Source organism: Eucyclogobius newberryi, unplaced genomic scaffold (genome assembly GCF_026437365.1).
Source record: "Eucyclogobius newberryi isolate DKJ021-1_F unplaced genomic scaffold, fEucNew1.0.hap1 SCAF_1, whole genome shotgun sequence".
NCBI classification, from domain to species: Eukaryota; Metazoa; Chordata; class Actinopteri; order Gobiiformes; family Gobiidae; genus Eucyclogobius; species Eucyclogobius newberryi.
The window spans coordinates 48906491-48925503 of record NW_027315723.1 but is presented as its reverse complement, the minus strand read 5'-3'; the positions used below and the strand labels follow the sequence as shown (position 1 = coordinate 48925503).

At 42.2% G+C, this 19013-nt stretch overlaps 1 protein-coding gene and 1 pseudogene across 1 annotated transcript; both read left to right on the top strand.

Moving 5' to 3' along the window:
* Positions 1-3860, top strand: part of LOC140361965 (uncharacterized) — a 15029-nt pseudogene extending 11169 nt beyond the window's left edge.
* On the top strand, positions 315-18986 carry LOC140361961 (uncharacterized). Its single transcript, XM_072447886.1, has 2 exons — positions 315-405; positions 16784-18986. Exon 2 carries the CDS (start codon positions 16805-16807, stop codon positions 17903-17905), a length of 1101 nt encoding a protein of 366 aa, XP_072303987.1. The 5' UTR covers positions 315-405; positions 16784-16804; the 3' UTR covers positions 17906-18986.
* The last annotated feature ends 27 nt before the right edge of the window (positions 18987-19013 follow it).

The following is a 19013-nucleotide window of genomic DNA, read 5'->3' as shown; positions in this document are numbered from 1 at the left end:
GTCGTGACACATATTCATGTGCAATTACTGTCGGGATCACATGCAAAGGTATTTATTTATTTATTTGTCTATGGGAGTTTTTATTTATTTATAGGAGATCTTCTACTGAAAGTGTTTTTCAGACTTCCTATAAGTGATCTGTTCTTCTGTATCTACCTCTGTATCTACCTGCGTTGCACCAATGAAATTTCCCCATGTGGGACAATAAAGGAATATCTTATCTTATCTTATGTTCCTCGCTCTGCTTTGAGTCAAATTAAAAAGCGATGCCGCCCTCTAGTGGATAATTCACGTTATACATATGGTTTGGAGCGCACGGAGTCTGCTGCTGGACTCTCTCGGCTTCATCTCTTTGCTCTGATTAAACCCACAACCTACAACGGCTCCAACTCAACACAGCCGAAGGTAAGAGGAGAATGACGTTATATTTGTACAGGAATGTGTTTCATTCACTTATATCCAGCGTTTAGGCCATAGTTTTAACTTGTTTGTGACGTGAACTAGTCGGCTAACGCGCTTTTTATCGGCTCTGCTGGATGTGAAGTGAAATACTGAGAGTGTGTTTCTACTATTATTTTACACATTTATTGCTTTTTATGATACGCGTTTTTACCGTTGTCCCAGCAACAATACATAGCTTCACGCTGACGTCGTCGTCATCCGGGTCACTTGACCTAGTAACGGGGGCGAATATTTTTTTCGTAGTTGAGTTGGGAACTCAGCCAATCAGAAGGCGAGCAGCTTCTGGGTGGGAGTTGACTTAAAATCTGGTCTCCTCCCAGAAGATCGCAGCGCCACAGAACCTGAACACGTGAATGAACTATAGAGAATGACAATGGACATGCTAGCCAGTGTTTGACCATCAAATAAATAACCCTAAACCTAACCCCTAAACCTAACCCCTACCCTAAACCTAACCCTAGCCCCTAAACTTAACCCCTAACCCCTAAACCTAACCCCTAACGCTAAACCTAACCCCTAAACCTCTAACCCTAAGTTTTTGTAGTAGTTAGGAGATGAAGGGGGAAAAAAATTTAAACTTAATTAAACTATGAATTAGAGGTGGGAGCGAGAGCCGAACGCAGGATCTCAAGGGTCCTAGACCGCGTCTTTAACCACTGGGCCAACAGAGATAAATGTTGACAGTGCGAGATCTGTGATCTGGGCCGCCAATGGGAGTAGACCAGATTTAGGTCAACGCCCACCTAGAAGCTGCTCGCCTTCTGATTGGCTGAGAAATCTGCCCTGTTCCCAACCCATTTACAAAAAAAAATTTCGCTAACGGGGGCCGTCAGTTTGCGAGGGGGAAACAACACTTTAACTACCGCGTGTCACGTTGTTACGCAGAGCGTTTGGAGCTTCAGAAAAGCATCGTTATGAGCTGAAGATATCACACGCGGGGCTAAAATGTTTTTTGAGGTGGGCAAATAATCATATAAATGTTTTCTTCCTAGTGTCAGCAGAGAAAAGAAATCTGGATTGATAATAAACAATAATTATGCTAACTAGGCCTACATGAACTAACCGTTAATAAAAAAGATGACTGCAAACGTAGCTCCACTTTGATTTTGGGCTCCATGTCTTTCCATCTTCGACTCGTTTGATCGCTTGTAGCCACTGAGTTTGTATTTGACCTTTTACTGCTGGTATAATGTAGAAAGAACATCCAAAACTGAGTAACTTTTAGGCATCAACACTGTTTTAGCGTCCGAGATCGATCAGAATGAGAGCTAGCTCACTCAGTACAGTAGACGCATTTTTACCGTTGTCCCAGCAACAATAGACTCAGAAAACTACCGGAAGTTGTATACATAATAATACATCCATTCTTGTGAAAGTAGGCAATAGATGGTTAACAGACGTACAAGAAGTACTAATAAGGATTAGTAATGAAAGTAAAAGTGAATCAAATGTAGTCAAAGAGGAGAGAAGAGTTGTAGTTGAGTTGATTGTCTCCAGAGGTTCAGTTCCAGGTTGTTTTTCACTCCTTTCTTTCATTTGCTTCAGAGATGAAAAGAAAAAGCAGAGTTCCTTATGAAAAACACTGAAAAGTAACCAAAAAAGTAACACCCCCAGCATTTAGAGATAAAGAAGTAACTGTTGAATTAAATAAATCATGAGATAGAATAAAATAAACGGAGATGAACCAAATTCAAAGTTGAGATGAAGCCCATGACACAATTTTTTTAGATTTGATTCAGCTCTCATATTAAAGGTCTGTTTTTTTAAGTAGTGCAAATATCAAATAAATAAAACTATTGTCATTTATATCATTTGATAATGAGGCATCGTTAATAACATCCCCAATTGTTCAAAAAAGTCACGTTTTAGAAGGTTTGAGTCAAATATCCTTTCTTTCTTTGATATAGATCAACAGGAGAAAAAGTGGGTGGAGCTTGTGAACAATATTGACGGTTTATGAACACAATGAATATCTTATGCTCGCCACATTTAAAGATATTATCTGTTTTTGCTGAATGTTCCTGTTTCTGTTTGTTCTGAACAAACAAACAAACAAACAAACAAACAACAAGACGGTTATGAAGTGATCTCAGGTGTGAACTGTTGTCCTTTTGCTGCATGTCGTTCCCCAGTCTCAATTCCATTTCACGCTGCACTGTCCTCTCAAAGCCTACAGGCCAAAAAATCCTCTGGAGAAAAAAAAATTGCTCGGATTGTAAAATACAAAGGATCAAACATGACTGTCCCACTTTACCCTAATTCAAACAAACACATTTAATTGTTTGACTGTATGTTCATTGATGGTGCAACATCTTTTTGCCAAAATGTTGAATGTAAACATGTTTGAGTGACAAAGCTCTGGGTCAGACTGGTTTGATGCTGTCGGTCCTCACCCAAAGCCAGAGCCTGTTACACTGTCCACATTCTTATAGAAACAGTAAAGTCCTGTTCATTTCATAACTCACTGAAGCTTGTGAAAATGACTTATTTTTTCCATAACAACACCACTCAACAGTGATGAGGAACTGACAAAAGTATAAGTTTTTTATTTAACACCAGTATTACTTGACATCTTCTTTTTTCTGTGTTCATGGCAGATCTAAAAGTCCATCAGAAGAATGGGGTTCAGCTGTGACCAGTGTGGAAAGACATCATGCTCTGCTTCTGCGCTCAAGAAACACTACAGAACCCACACAGGAGAAAGGCCATACAAGTGTGACCAGTGTGGAAACAGTTTTTCTCAAGCAAGTGCTCTCAAAAGACACACAAGAACTCACACAGGAGAAAGACCTTACAGCTGTGATGTTTGTGAGAAGGCATTTTCAAGCTCAAGCGGCTTAGTAGTACACATGAGAATTCACACTGGAGAAAAACCCTTCAGCTGTGATGTTTGTGAGAAGTCATTTATAAACTCGAGCAACTTAATAAAACACATGAGAGGCCACACTGGAGAGAAGCCTTTTGAGTGTGACCAGTGTGAAAAGGCTTTTAGAACATCAAATCAGCTCTTGGTTCACTACCAAACTCACACAGGAGAAAAGCCATACAAGTGTGACCAGTGTGGAAACAGTTTTTCTAGAGCAAGTCATCTCAAAACACACACCAGAATCCACACTGGGGAGAAACCATATGAGTGTGACCAGTGTGGAAACAGTTTTTCTAGAGCAAGTCATCTCAAAAGACACACCACAATCCACACTGGAGAGAAACCTTACAGCTGTGATGTTTGTGAGAAGGTTTTTTCCCACTCAAGCACATTAATGACACACATGAGAATCCACACTGGATAAAAACCTTACAGCTGTGATGTTTGCGAGAAGACATTTTCAAGATCAAGCCAATTAATATCACACATGAGAGTCCACACTGTTGGAAAGCCTTAGCCTTATCAGATGCATGTCTTTTCATATCAAACATCTGCTAATGTTCATGTTTTATGATAAATCGGCTCGTCATCTGGACACTGTTTTTATAGAAAAACAAGACGTTTCAACTCTCATCCAAGAGTTATTTTCAATCTACGGATCTAGTATGAGAACGCAGTTATTTATTCTACTCTGAGTAGGCCCCGCCCACCACGCGGAACATACTGATGAAGGGTGTTCAGTTTCACTTGAGATTACTCTTCTTTTGTATCCTAACTTTAAAGGGCTATCAGAATCCTTTTGTTAGCTGACTTTAGCACCCTCATCACTGAGTTCTTGATTAGCATCAGAAGGGCCAGGGCTTCTCCCGCCCCATGGCTTCAAGACACTATTGTATACGACTGGTATGTCAAAACCTTAAACCTCGTTCTGTTCAAAGAGGGATTCTCTTTCTTATGGTCACAGTTCTGGACAGGATGGAAAATTGGTCCAAAAAATCAGATTGTTGAAGTAATTTTTGGGCCATTCCCCACGTCCTCCTCGTGCTTTCAGTCCCTTCGCATCCCTGGGCATTATAAATACTACTCTGTCTTTAGGCTTGATCTGATTAATGCCATTAACACCTCCAACACTGGCTTTGGTCTTATGTGAGTTTGTGGGGTCAAGTTCATTCAAGTTTTGTCCTTTTTATTCAAACATTTCTCATGTTAATGTACGAGTGTCTCAGTAGGAATTGAATATTTTAGAAGATGTTTTGTTGTGTTTGCTATGTCCCATAGAAGTGTTTTAACTGTTATTGAATTCCAATGTACTGTGCAACAACAGGGAAAACCTCTTTATAAATGTAATTTTATGAAAAGTTGTAATGGTGTCAACAGCATTTTGTCTAAAAAGATCATTCAATGGCATGAGGAAACCGCAAAAAGTAACTACTACAGATACTGTATCTTTTAGTGTACAATGTATTTTGCATATGCATCTTTGAGTTCCCATAAATGTAAAAATATATTTACAACAAAACATTGTGTTACACAGAAGTAAATGTTGATGGCAACAGTTTAAACTTTTATTTTCCTTGCTCCTAAACATTGGATGCTACTTGAATAACCTGCAAGTACAAATGTGTCGTCCAGAACATGATGAATCTGCCAGAGGGTCAATCTGGGATCAAAGGGCATGACACTTCTTCCACCGTCACACCATAATGGGCAGTTATGTCCAACTGAGGATCTACCATTTGTTGTGTGTTCAATAACAAGGAGATTAAGAATTTGACAATTTAGTAGTTGAGACACAGCAAGCACCAGAATCCACACTGGAGAAAAATCTTACAGCTGTCATGTTTGTGAGAAGGTGTTCTCAGACTCCAGAGGCTTAATACAAGAGTCCACACTGGAGCAAAAACCTTACAACTGTGATTTTTGTGGTCAGGGGTTTAAACGAGAACATTCACTCAAACAACACCAGAGGATCCACACTGGAGAGAAATGTTTTGAGTGTGACCAGTGTGGAAAGGCTTTTAGATCTGAGTGGAATCACAAGAGACGGATTCAAATCTGCAGCTCTAAAGAGCAAAGCTGCAGCTCTGACCAGTGTGGGAGATCTTACAGCAAACCTGCTCATCTGAAGGTGCATCGTCTTGAACAAACTAAAGGAAACGGATCATTAATACAAAGCAAACAAGATGGGGGACCAGGCACAGCCCTGTCTCACCCCTCTTTTCATTAGCCTTTGATTAATTCTTAATGTTGGACTCGCGTAAAGAGTCCCAATATTGTTCACAATTAAGTAATTCATTTTAAAATCTGTTCAGCACTTTGACTCTGCTAGCTGGGCTTTTTTAAACACTTTCTCTATATTCCAAAGTAATTATTACGGCTTTGTTTTGTTGTTTTTGTTTTTGGCTCGTGTAAAGATTGTCTTATGTTGTCTTCTGTTTGTTGTTTGGTAATAAATCCTGTCTGATCATTGTGTATTAAGTTTGGGAGTATTTGTTCCATTCTTTTGGACATTATTGAGGTGTATATAAGATAGTCCAGATTTAGAATAGAAATAGGTCTATATGAGGCACAATCCAGTCGGTCCTTCCCTTCTTTAGGTATTAAAGATATGACTGCTTCTTTCCAACTCTGAGGGTCTGAGTTAAAAGTTGTTAAAAGCAAAGGTTTAAGTGTGTTTTTTAATGCTTTATACCACTCTGAGGTGAACCCATCGCTCCCCAGAGATTTATTGTTCTTTAGTCTTGATCTTGTATTTCCAACACTGTTGTTTCAGCTCCTTATTTTTTATTTTGCTCTTCGGTCATAAGACAACAATTATTATTATAATATAATTATAATTATTATAACAATAATTGATTTCTACTTTAACTCATGAGGTTTTAGAATTTTTTTGTTTTGTTTTTTATAGAGGGATGTTATGATTGCGTTACTTTCTTGGATGCTTGTTTTTTAAAGTTTCCAGGCTTACAATTTAGAAAATGTTCATTTTTGTAATACCTGTTATTGGTAAAGAGCATGTTCTTGACTATTTTTATGAGGTTATAGAAAAAGCTTCAGTTGTAGTCATCTGGGCTCAGTATTTTTATGAGGGCAAATAATTATTTTAATTTCCTGTAATACCTGAGGATTCCCCTGATTTAACTGCAGCAATTCTAGTTTTTCTTGCAGATCATTTAGCTTTTACTTCCTTTGTTTTTTGTTTTGCCTAAGCAAGGTGTCGGCAACCTGCGGCTCAAAAATATATGAAAATGAAACTAGATGGGGGGATATATTTGTTGTTTTATTATGGTTTCTGTAGGAGGACAAACATGGCGCAAACATTCTTAACGTTTTCCAATGCTGTAAAAATGTTTATAATGAATATTAAATTTCAACATTTCTATCAACGTAGATTTGCGTCACAGCCTGCGATGCTCGTTTCAGCGCAGCGCACGTGGGCGGCACTGGGCCGGGCAGGTGCCAAACCGCAACAGAAGAAATGATGAAAACAGGATTCGAGGAAGAATGGACTGAATCATTTGCTTTCATTGCCAATGCAGAAGGATGTGAAGCATGTGTGCTTTGTCATGAGAAGTTGTCAAACAAAAAGAGTCATTTGGAAAGACTTTTCCAGAATGACATGAAGGATTTGCCCAAAGACAGTGAAGGAAAGGGACATTAAAACGGCAAAATTATCACCGATCGTCAAATCAAGGACATTAATTCAGCACCAACATATTCAAGTGCCTGTTATGATTATTACTTATGAAGGTCTGAAGAGGACTGTTTTTTTTTTTTTTTTTCTAATCCTCAAAATAAAATTGACACCAAAAATGTGATTTCTTAATTGTATTTCTATATTATCATCAATGCAACAAAATACGATACATTAACATTGTAATGGAACTTATAGATTGAACGGACGTTTTTTTTGCCCCAAATCTGAGTTTTATTTCCTCGTGGCGTGGACTGCCGATTAGTCCTGCCACGTATCAATCATAAAACTCACCTACCGCTCACCTACAGCCGCGTGTGGCTCGTCCCACATTTCTGTGCGTTTAAGCGCATTGATTTATCATAATATAGTTCCCTCAGTGTACGGGACAAAATGAAGACGGAGAAAGACAGTTCGAGCTGACTCAGAAGAAGACGGAAATCTACGGGAGACGAGAGATGCGATGTGATCCGTCGCGCTAATAAACAAACGCACGTGTGTGTTGTATCAGTCCACACGGGGGAGTGGCATGTGCACGGGGGAGTGGCATGTGCACGGGGGAGTGGCATGTGCACGGGGGAGTGGCATGTGCACGGGGGAGTGGCATGTGCACGGGGGAGTGGCATGTGCACGGGGGAGTGGCATGTGCACTTCCACCTGAGTTCTCAAATCGCCGAAAAATCATCCATTGCGCCTTTAAACTCAAAGCACCAATTGTATAACAGAGTAGTCACGTGGTGTGTCACTCTCTCCAGGGGGCGCTGTGGGGAAAATCAACATTTAATCAGGAATGCTCATTATGTATTGTGTCACCCCAGACTTTTTCACCCCAAACTAATCCAGAATAATTGTATGTAATAAGGATTATCGGGTACGTCCCACTGGAGGGCGGCCCCACATTGCTCTTTCGTGCTGTGCCCGGCCGGGCCCCATGGGGAAAGAACAGGCGCTCGCCTTCGAGCACCCATCCCAGGCCTGGCTCCAGGATGGGGCCCCGATGACGCCGATCCGGGCGACGTAAACTGCCTTGTTCTAGAACTCATCATAAAGGGCTTCTGAACCGATCTTTGTCCAACCGTCACCTAGGAGCTGTTTGCCTTGGGAGACCCTACCAGGGGCTTGAAGCCCCCGACAACATAGCTCCCGGGATCATTCGGGCGCTCAAACCCCTCCACCACGTTAAGGTGTCGGTTCAAGGAGGGGTTTTGATTTTTGAAGGTTTGATTTTTGAAGAAAAATATTCCTTGAAAATCCATAAAAGGTTAAATTGAAAAAGTAAAAGGTTTGTGTGATTCCTGGAGACCACCATAATAAGCCTTTTCACTCTAGAGCCCAGCCAGATAACAGTCATAGAGGTGAGGTCTCACCCCCTGCTTCTGATGAGGACTCCAACCCCGACATTGGTCCTTTCCTTCTGTGGGACTCCGATGCTGAGGATGCCGGTCAACTGTCACCGACTCCACCCATTCCGAACTCTGGACCGCCTCAGTGGAACGAGGGAGTCACCGGAAATCTGGCATCGAGTGGGGGACGTCCGGTAGTTAGCTGCCCAGACCGCAGAGCACCCGGAGAGCACCCGGAGAGCACCCGGAGAGCACCCGGAGAGCACCCGGAAAGCAGCCGGAGAGCAGCCGGAGAGCAGCCGGAGAGCAGCCGGAGAGCAGCCGGAGAGCAGCCGGAGAGCAGCCGGAGAGCAGCCGACAAGTTTGGTGACTGGATCAGTCATTAGATTCAGCTCTGAGGTGTTGTTGCCTGAGTCAGGCTGTAGGCGGATCGCCGCCCTTCTCAGAGGTTAAAAAAAGAAAAAGAAAAGAGTTGTGATGTTTGTTCAAGAGTTGTACATTTTTCACATGCAACTATTGCATTTTTCTGTGTTGATTTTCCTACGTTTTTGATGTGTAATTTGTTATTACTGCATTGTACCACTGTTGTTCTGGAGTGATCTCAAAGGTTTAATTCTCAGATCCAGAGTGAGGGTCGTGTTACCGGCCTGGCCCCTTTAAGAGGGAGCGGGGCATTGTGGGTAACCAGAAGTGTGTTGTTGTTTTTCGGTGTGTTTTGGGGCGCGCGCGTGTGTCCGCCGCCGCTGACCCGTATTTCCTGCATTCTGCTTCATGTAACCAAATCAAACCGTGTTGATACGAGTACTACGCCTGCTCAGCCTCTGCACCACGGTCAGGAGTTTACTGAGCAGAGGAAGAAAGTAACAAACACAAGAAGAAGAAGCAAACCTCCTCCACACGGCGTCTGCCGCTGGACTCTCTCGACTTCATCTCTTTGCTCTGATTAAACCCGCGACTACAACAGCTCAACTCAACACAGCCGAAGGTAAGAGGAGAATGACGTTATAATTGTACAGGAATGTGTTTCATTCACTTTTATCCAGCGTTCAGGCCATAGTTTTAACTTGTTTGTGACGTTAACTAGATTGTAACTAAATGTATTTGTATTCGCTCCGCTGGCGGTTTACAGGGTTCCTCGCAATCTTGGTTGTCCTCGAAAACCTTTGTTTTTGGCTCAAAGTTAATATCTGTTAGGTTCTAATATACTGAGAATAACAAGACAAGATATGGTTGTTTGAATAAAATAATTTATTCCCTACAATTACAAAACTAACAGATTAAAACACGCCTGTCCCTCAAGTTCCCCCAGACCGGTCTGCACCTCGTCTGAGGGATTCTCACACACAGGACAAAGAATATGAATATTCATAAGAAGGTGGATCTTCTCTGGCACCTCTTGGTACCAGGCTGTACCTTCCAGGACATCCTAATATGGTCGTGAGATGTGTGCGTGTGCGTGTCTGTGTCTGTGTCTGTCTCTGTCTGTCTCTGTCTCTGTCTCTGTCTCTGTCTCTGTCTCTGTCTCTGTCTCTGTCTCTGTCTCTGTCTCTGTCTGTCTCTGTCTCTGTCTCTGTCTCTGTCCGTCCAATATGCATAACCCCGAAAGGTTTATTAATTCATTACAATATTAAATGCTAATTAATTACAACAGATCCATGTCCCTCAAAAGTCTTGTGAGGTAAAGTGCTTCTTGAATAGTATTCTGCTTCAAACGTTGACAGTGCAACATTTTGCTGCTTCTTTGTTTTCCACGAAACAATTGCACCAATATGACTTGGACTTGGACTTGTCATGCTCTTTCTGTCCTCTGGGTCGTTGGCCGAGTATCTTATTAGTTGAAGTTTAGTGTCACATTTGTGGTAACACAACTCATAGTCTTTTGTCCCTTGTAGGTACCTGTACACATGCTTTAAAGAGGTCATGTGTTTCTCTCTAGGATCTGCTGACTATCCAACTCACATCAGGCCTAGTACAAGTCATGATATAGATGAGGCTGTCCAACATACCCCTGTATTTTCTTTCATCAGTTTGGTCCCCTTCTGGAGTCAAATCATACTTTATTTCACTAGGAGAGTCTCTGGATTTGCAATCAGACATTCCAAACTTTTCCAAAATGTTGGCAATGTTTCTGGTCTGGTTCATTTTGATAGAACCCTCTTTTTGTGTGAAATCAATCCCTAAGAAATGGTTTAGTTGTCCGAGGTTTTTCATTTTAAATGTACTTTTCAGTTCCTGTTTGATCTCCTTTAAACACGTTTCATTGGTTACAGCCACAACTATATCATCAACCCATACTAACAAAATTACCTTTTCATTTTCAGACAGTTTTGTGTAAATGCAGGGGTCTGTCTGACTTTACACACACACACACACACACACACACACACACACACACACACACACTGTCTGCTTCTCCCCCAACTTCTCAGTCTGGGTCAAGGGTCACATCTCACGACCATATTAGGATGTCCTGGAAGGTACAGCCTGGTACCAAGAGGTGCCAGAGAAGATCCACCTTCTTATGAATATTCATATTCTTTGTCCTGTGTGTGAGAATCCCTCAGACGAGGTTTTAATCTGTTAGTTTTGTTCACAGTCAATAGGTGCATGCAAGTAAGCTGCTTTAACGTCCATTTCATGTAGTTTCAAATCATGCTGTGCTGCCAGCTGCATCAGCGCACGTAGGGAAGTCAAGTTAGCAGTCGGTGAGAATGTCTCAGAATAGTCCAGTCCCTCCACCTGACTGTATCCCTTTGCCACATACCTGACCTTGTATGTTTCATTTCCCCGCTCATCTTCTTTGAGAGCATCAACCCACCTTCCCCCCACTGTCTGTTTACCCTCTGGTAACGGTACAAGTGAGAAGGTGTAATTTTCTTTAAATGTCTCCATTTCATCACTCATTGCCTTTTTCCAGTTCTCAGCCATTGGTGATGTAAACGCACTAACGGTCTGGGTTAGAAACTTGCTCGTTGTTTGTTTCTTCCCTTTCAGTCTGTGGCTGAGTCACTTCAGTTGGTGTCGTTATCCACTCAAAGTAGTGGTCCTCTGCTTGGTCCATGTCAGTCTGTGTCTGACTCTCAGTCACTTCTTTTCTTATGAAATGGACCAATCTGTGTTTTTGAACTTTGTTTGTCTCTGGAAAAAGAAATCAGATAAGCTGGTGAATGACACCAGCTTATCACCCTTTTTGCCTTTTGGATCAAGCTTTTTCCTGTTTTGTTCATACACCACACAATCTGAACCTAACTTTTTCATTTTTGACTAATCCGGTCTTTTGCCAGTGAAAAGGAAATAAGATGTCTCCCCTGTTCTCTTACAGTAACACCTGATTCTTATGACGGCTGCAGTTCTAGCTGCATAGGGCCATAGCTCTTTTGGTAGTCCTGACTCTATCAACATGCAGCGCACCATTTCAAGTGTTCGCCTGTGCTGTCCCATTTTGATGGGGAGAGTAGGGTGCTGACCTCTCATGCTTAATAGTATTGTCCAACACTAGTGACTGATACTCCTCAGCAACGAACTCTGTCCCATTGTTGGATCTCAGGCGTTTCACTTTACCGTAACGTGCTGTGTCTGCTAAGAACTGTTTTGTAGCTTCTGCTGCCTTGTTTTTGTTTTTAAGGAAATACACATAAATTGCACCAGAAAAATCATCAGTGAAAGTGATTGCATATTTGGACCCTTCATGTGACTCTGGGGTAATAGGCCCAACAAGGTCTGTATGTACGAGCTCTAAAGGGGCTTTGGCTCTTACATCTGCCTCTCTGTTTCTACTCTGGGTGAATTTTCCCTGCAGACATGTTTCACACTGATTTGGTTTGCACTTTCTATCTTTGATTTTCATGCCATCTAAAACCGTTTCAAGTTTTACTATGTCACCTTAGTTGCAATGACCCATTATTTCATGCCAAGTTTTCAGATCAAAACATGCATTTCAAGAATCATCACAGCTCTCTTTTACCTTCATGTTACATGTGGTACCATCAGGAAGGATCATTTTGTTGTTGTTCATATCAAAGTTGAACTTTGCTCCTTTTTGAAGCTGCTGCCTCCACAGAAAGGATGTTCTGTGGGTATCCAGGGATCAAAAGGGCGTTGGTAAGCTTGACACTGACCACTCCGCCTCTGCTGTCAGCAAGTTTGATCTGGGCGTCCCCCTTCTTCAGTCAGTGATCCGTGATCCATCTGCCAGCTGCATGACGTGGTTCTTTGGCCAGAACGTCTTGTCAAATCCGGTGAAAGCTCCCTCGTTGATGATGATGTGGGCAGAGGCACCGCTGTCCACAAGTAGTCCCTCTGGCTGGGTATTGTCAGGTTGTCATTCCGTCGCCTTGAGTACGAAGGTCTCCTCCTCTGTTCCCTTGTTGTCTCTAGTGCGAGAACTGTACTGCCCAGTGTCTTTTATGGCGGCCACCTTGCTGTTGTTTGGTGTAGCAGGAGCCCTGAAGTCTCGTTGTGCTTTCTTCTCTTTGTATCTACAGCCTCTTGCTTTATGCCCAACTTTATCACAAATAAAGCATTCCCCTTTGAAGTATTTCTTCTCCTTGTAGTCTTTAAACTTTGGTTTGACAGCTCTGTAGTTTGCGGTCATTACCTCGTCTGCCCGTGGTCTGCTGTGGTAGCGAAGCGAGCACTTGAAGCTCCTCAGCCTGGCTTTGAACTCGTTGAAGGTTAAAACTTCTCTTGTCTGAGTGACATGCACAGAAAATGGATTGTATTCATCTGTGAGTCCTTTTAACACCATAGATACCAAGAGTGCATCACTGAGGGTCTCTTTAGCTCTGTTTAGTGCGGCAACTATCTTAACACGCCCTAGATAGTCCGCTAGCTCTCCCCCATTAGCCACTAGCATAATGGTTTAAAAAGTGCATTACCGCCACCTACTGTTGCGAATGTGCTATTTCTAAGTGCTCATACTAACAATGTGTGAAAAGAAAAACAAAACATAACCATGTATGTAGTTCTTTAAATTCTTGTTATCTAGATCTTCCCCAGTAATATCATCCACTTTTAGGAATCTTTTTGGCAGCACCAAGGACCAGGATCAATTCTATCAGACTTCTTTTTTAGACCAACTTAGCAATTAAGGATCATTGTAATAAACGCCAAGAAACACTTTTTCTCCAGTTTGATAAAGTTCTCCTTTCCCCGTTCAGTCTCCTCACACTATCTCCTCACACCATGTCTCTTCACACCGCGTCTCCTCACACCATGTCTCTTCACACCGCGTCTCCTCACACCATGTCTCCTCACACCGCGTCTCCTCACACCATGTCTCCTCACACCGCGTCTCCTCACACCGCGTCTCCTCACACCATGTCTCCTCACACCGCGTCTCCTCACACCGCGTCTCCTCACACCATGTCTCTTCACACCGCGTCTCCTCACACCGCGTCTCCTCACACCATGTCTCTTCACACCGCGTCTCCTCACACCGCGTCTCTTCACACCGCGTCTCCTCACACCGCGTCTCTTCACACCGCGTCTCCTCACACCGCGTCTCCTCACACCGCGTCTCCTCACACCGCGTCTCTTCACACCGCGTCTCCTCACACCGCGTCTCCTCACACCGCGTCTCCTCAGACCGCGTCTCCTCAGACCGCGTCTCCTCAGACCGCGTCTCCTCAGACCGCGTCTCCTCACACCGCGTCTCCTCACACCGCGTCTCCTCACACCGCGTCTCCTCACACCGCGTCTCCTCACACCGCGTCTCCTCACACCGCGTCTCCTCAGACCGCGTCTCCTCACACCGCGTCTCCTCACACCGCGTTTCCTCACACCATGTCTTGACCCTCTTCACAGCTTCAGAATACGAGATTTTATTTTCTTTCCTCAGATTATCAATCTGATTTTCCAGTTTTCTTCTTGGACAAACAGATGATCTGACTCCGATTCCCTTTGCAATGGCAGCACGTTGGCTCTACGTCACAGAGTATTCTACAAAATCACAGCTATACTTTCCACAATTTGCACATCGCTTTTTCCCTCTACACACCTTCGCAACATGGCCATACTCTTGGCAAGCAAAACATCTTACAGGAGGTTGTTCAAAAGGTCTTATTTGATAGGATATATAATCCAAAAGTATTTTTTCCGGGAGTTCACCTCAAAATGTCAGGCAAATTGATGTGCTGTCCTGCTTAGTTCCATCCACAAAACGCTTCATACGCTTCGTACTCCACAAACACCATCAACATTGAGGAACTCATTCTCATTAAAAGAGAGTGGAACTCTGCTGACGACGCCCTTCATCCTCGTAACTCCATCCAGTTCAAAGGCTCTGACAGACCACATTTTACATTTTTCCAAAGCTAATGCTTTTGCCTGCTGTTTCTTTGTTTTACATTTTATTATGGCCATTCCTTTCCTTGTTCTCCTGATGAAATGTATGTCTCCTATCTCACCCACAATCTTGCCAACCTTGTGTGGGTCATTAAATACTCCCTCAATCACATTAATTCCCACCACACCGACCGTAAATTCTCCTTCTCCTCTACTTGCTTCACTTAAACTCAAATTTCTTTTTGCTTCTTTTCTTTTTAGTTTCTGATCCTTTTTGAATTTTGCTCTCGTCACTATCTGACTCCATTTCCGCCTTTCACAACCCGGATTAAGCGGATCCGGTCGCCCTGATCGACTCCATGTCTTTCCATCTTCGACTTGTTTGATCGGTTGTAGCCACTGAGTTTGTATTTGACCTTTTACTGCTGGTATAATGTAGAAGGAAACATTTTCTTCTCGCCAAGCGTGATTTGAACATCAAAAAACTGAGCAACTTTTAGGCATCAATACCTTTTCTTTTTAGTGTCCCAGATTGATCAGAATGACAGCTAGCTCACTCAGTAGTCAGGGTGTCGTTTCCCCCTCGCTAAATGGCGAGGGGCTAGTGACCCGAATGTTGTGACGTAGCGTGAAGCTATGTATTACTTTACATAGGTATTGTTTTTTATGAAAGATATACACGTTTTTACCGTTGTCGCAGCAACAATAGACTTAGAAGTTGAGGAGGAAGTTTTTTTGTTGTTAATGATAATTTCAATGAATACATCCATTCTTGTGAAAGTAGGCAATAGATGGTTAACAGACGTACTAATAAGGATTAGTAATGAAAGTAAAAGTAAGTAAAATGTAGTCAAAGAGGAGAGAAGAGTTGTAGTTGAGTTGATTGTCTCCAGAGGTTCAGTTCCAGGTTGTTTTTCACTCCTTTCTTTCATTTGCTTCAGAGATGAAAAGAAAAAGCTGAGTTCCTTATGAAATAGTACACTGGAAAGTAACAAAAAAGTAACACCCCCAGCATTGAGAGATAAAGAAGTAACTGTTGAATTAGAAAAATAAATCATGAGATAGAATAAAATAAACAGAGATAAACCAAACTGAAAGTTGCTTCACTGAGATGAAGCCCATGACACAATTTCTTTAGATTTGATTCAGCTCTCATATTAAAGGTCTGTTTTTTTTAAGTAGTGCAAATATCAAATAAATAAAACTATTGTCATTGATATCATTTGATAATGAGGCATCGTTAATTACATCCCCAATTGTTCCTTTTAAATCTTGACAAAAAAAGTCACATTTTAGAAGGTTTGAGTCAAATTTCCATTTTTATCTTTGATATGGATCAACAGGAGAAAAAGTGGGTGGAGCTTGTGAACAATATTGACAGTTTATGAACACAATGAATAGCTTATGCTCGCCACATTTAAAGATCCTAACCCTGTTTCTGTTTGTTTGTTCAGACATTAGTCACTTGCCTGTCACAAGACGGTTATGAAGTGATCTCAGGTGTGAACTGTTGTCCTTTTAGTCAACTGACCCAAACTACCATTTTTAGAGCCATTTACTTTCCCAAGAATGTTGTGTAGGAGCATTGCGACCCCTGCTGACCAATTTGTGCCATGACTAAAACATATTTTGTCTCCCCCACATTTTTCATCAGTGTTTTTGGTGTGAGTCTCTTGAAGAAGAAAACTATTTGCTTTTGTTTTAGCCGAGTCTCTCAAACCCCGAGCATTGAGAGACGCCTGCCGTGCCTAAAAATGGAAAAATACATAGGATCAAACATGACTCTCCTACTTTACCCTCATTCACACAAACCCATTCAATTGTTTCACTGTATTTTCATTGATTGTTCTTTTTGCCAAAATGTTGAATGTAAACATGTTTGAGTGACAGAGCTCTGGGTCAGACTGGTTTGATGCTGTCGGTCCTCACCCAAAGCCAGAGCCTGTTACACTGTCCACATTCTTATAGAAACGGTAAAATCCAGTTAATTTCAAAACTCACTGACGCTTGTGAATTTTCTTTTTTTTTTTTCATAACAACACCTCTCAACAGTGATGAGGAATTGACAAAGGTAAAAGTTCTTTATTTAACACCATTATTACTTGACATCTTCTTTTTCTGTGTTCATGGCAGATCTAAAAGTCCATCAGAAGAATGGGGTTCAGCTGTGACCAGTGTGGAAAGACATGGAGGTGTGCTTCTGCACTAAAACAACACTACAGAACGCACACAGGAGAAAAGCCATACAAGTGTGACCAGTGTGGAAACAGTTTTTCTCAAGCAGGTGCTCTTAAGTTCCACACCAGAACTCACACAGGAGAGAAGCCTTTAGAGTGTGACCAGTGTGGGAAGGCTTTTAGAACACCAAATAATCTCTCGGTTCACTATCGAACCCACACAAGAGAAAAGCCATTCGAGTGTGACCAGTGTGGAAACCGTTTTTCTACAACAAGTCATCTCAAAAGACACATCAGAGTACACACTGGAGAAAAACCTTACAGCTGTGATGTTTGTGAGAAGGCATTTTCAAACTCGGGCAGCTTAGTAACACATATGAGGGTCCACACTGGAGAGAAGCCTTACAGCTGTGATGTTTGTGAAAAGGCATTTATAAACTCAAGCCACTTAATATCACACATGAGAATCCACACTGGAGAGAAGCCTTTTGAGTGTGACCAGTGTGAAAAGGCTTTTAGAACATCAACTGACCTCATGATTCACTACCGAACCCACACAGGAGAAAAACCATATGAGTGTGACCAGTGTGGAAAACGTTTTTCTAGAGCAAGTTTTCTCAAAATTCACACCAGAATCCACACTGGAGAAAAGCCTTACAGCTGTGATGTTTGTGAGAAGGCATTTTCAGCCTTAACCACCTTAATATCACACAAGAGAATCCACACTGGAGAAAAACCTTACAGCTGTGACAAGTGTGAAAAGGCTTTTAGAACATCACAGAACCTCTCGTTTCACTACCGATCCCACACAGGAGAAACACCATATGTGTGTGACCAGTGTGGAAACAGTTTTTCTACGGCAAGTGCTCTCAAAATTCACACCAGAATCCACACTGGAGAGAAACCTTACAGTTGTGATCTTTGTGAGAAGGCATTTTCCCAGTCAAGCCACTTAATATCACACATGAGAGTCCACACTGGAGAGAAACCCTTCAGCTGTGATGTTTGTGAGAAGGCATTTTCCCTGTCAAGCACATTAATGAAACACATGAGAGTCCACACTGTTGAAAAGCCTTAGCCTTATCAGATGCATGTGTTTTCATATCAAACATCTGCTAATGATCATGTTTTATGATAAAGGAGCTCAGGTCATCAGGAGACTTTTTTTCTTTTTTTAAACCAAGACATTTCGACTCTCATCCAAGAGTTATTCTCAATGCTTTCAAAACCACTGAGCTGAGCTGACTTTAGCTCCCTCACCACTGAGTACCTGATTAGCATCAGAATGGCCAGGGCTTCTCCCGCCCCATGGCTTCAAGACACTATTGTATACGATAGGCGTGTTGAACCTTAAAGTTCCATTTCTGTACGAAGAGAGATTCTCTTTCTGAACAAAATGGCCTCTGTAGGACATATGTGTCCAAAGAGACCTTTTAAAAGACATTACCTTTTCACCTTTTCACTTCTTACCCCCCTCCCCCCCTTTGGGTCAACACCTCTGTTAAAGAATACAGAGGACACCAAATGGGTCCAAGGACCTGACCCCTGACCCCTGTAGAGAAGTGGAATCTTCTACTGTAACAAATTATCTTGTTCTGCTGGATGGAAACTGTATGTATGTATGTATGTATGTATGTTGTTATGGTTACATGTCATTTTGCTGGTTTAAGTTATAGGCACGCCCACTCTAGGCCACACCTCCAAGGTCGGATAAAAAGACCATCGAGCCTCTGCTCGTGCCTCATCTCTTCTTGATCTGAACCTCTACCAGGACACACCAGGTCGTAGATCCCAGGGGCCCCTCCCCCATCAGGGAGAGGCTTCCATTGTCTCCCACGTCTCAGCACCATGCTGCATCGTTGGACATGTTGGAAATCTTCTAACGCTAAACTCTGAGCAAAGACCAGCGCCACAGACAGCTCTAAAGACCCAAAGATCTCTGAGGAGGCCTTGAGCCACATCTGAGCCTTCTCTTGGACACGTGAGACCTGAGAGTGGCTGAGACTTGCAGAGTGGCATTACAAAGTGAGGTTCCATCCAGATTATTTTAGAATTAATCAAAACTTACTTTTCACTATCAGCATCTCTTTTAAATAAGTCCAGGCATAGCTTGTGTAATTAATTTCTCTGATATTTTTCTTTTATTAAACCACACAAAATCATTCTGGTTTATAGACTTTTTTATT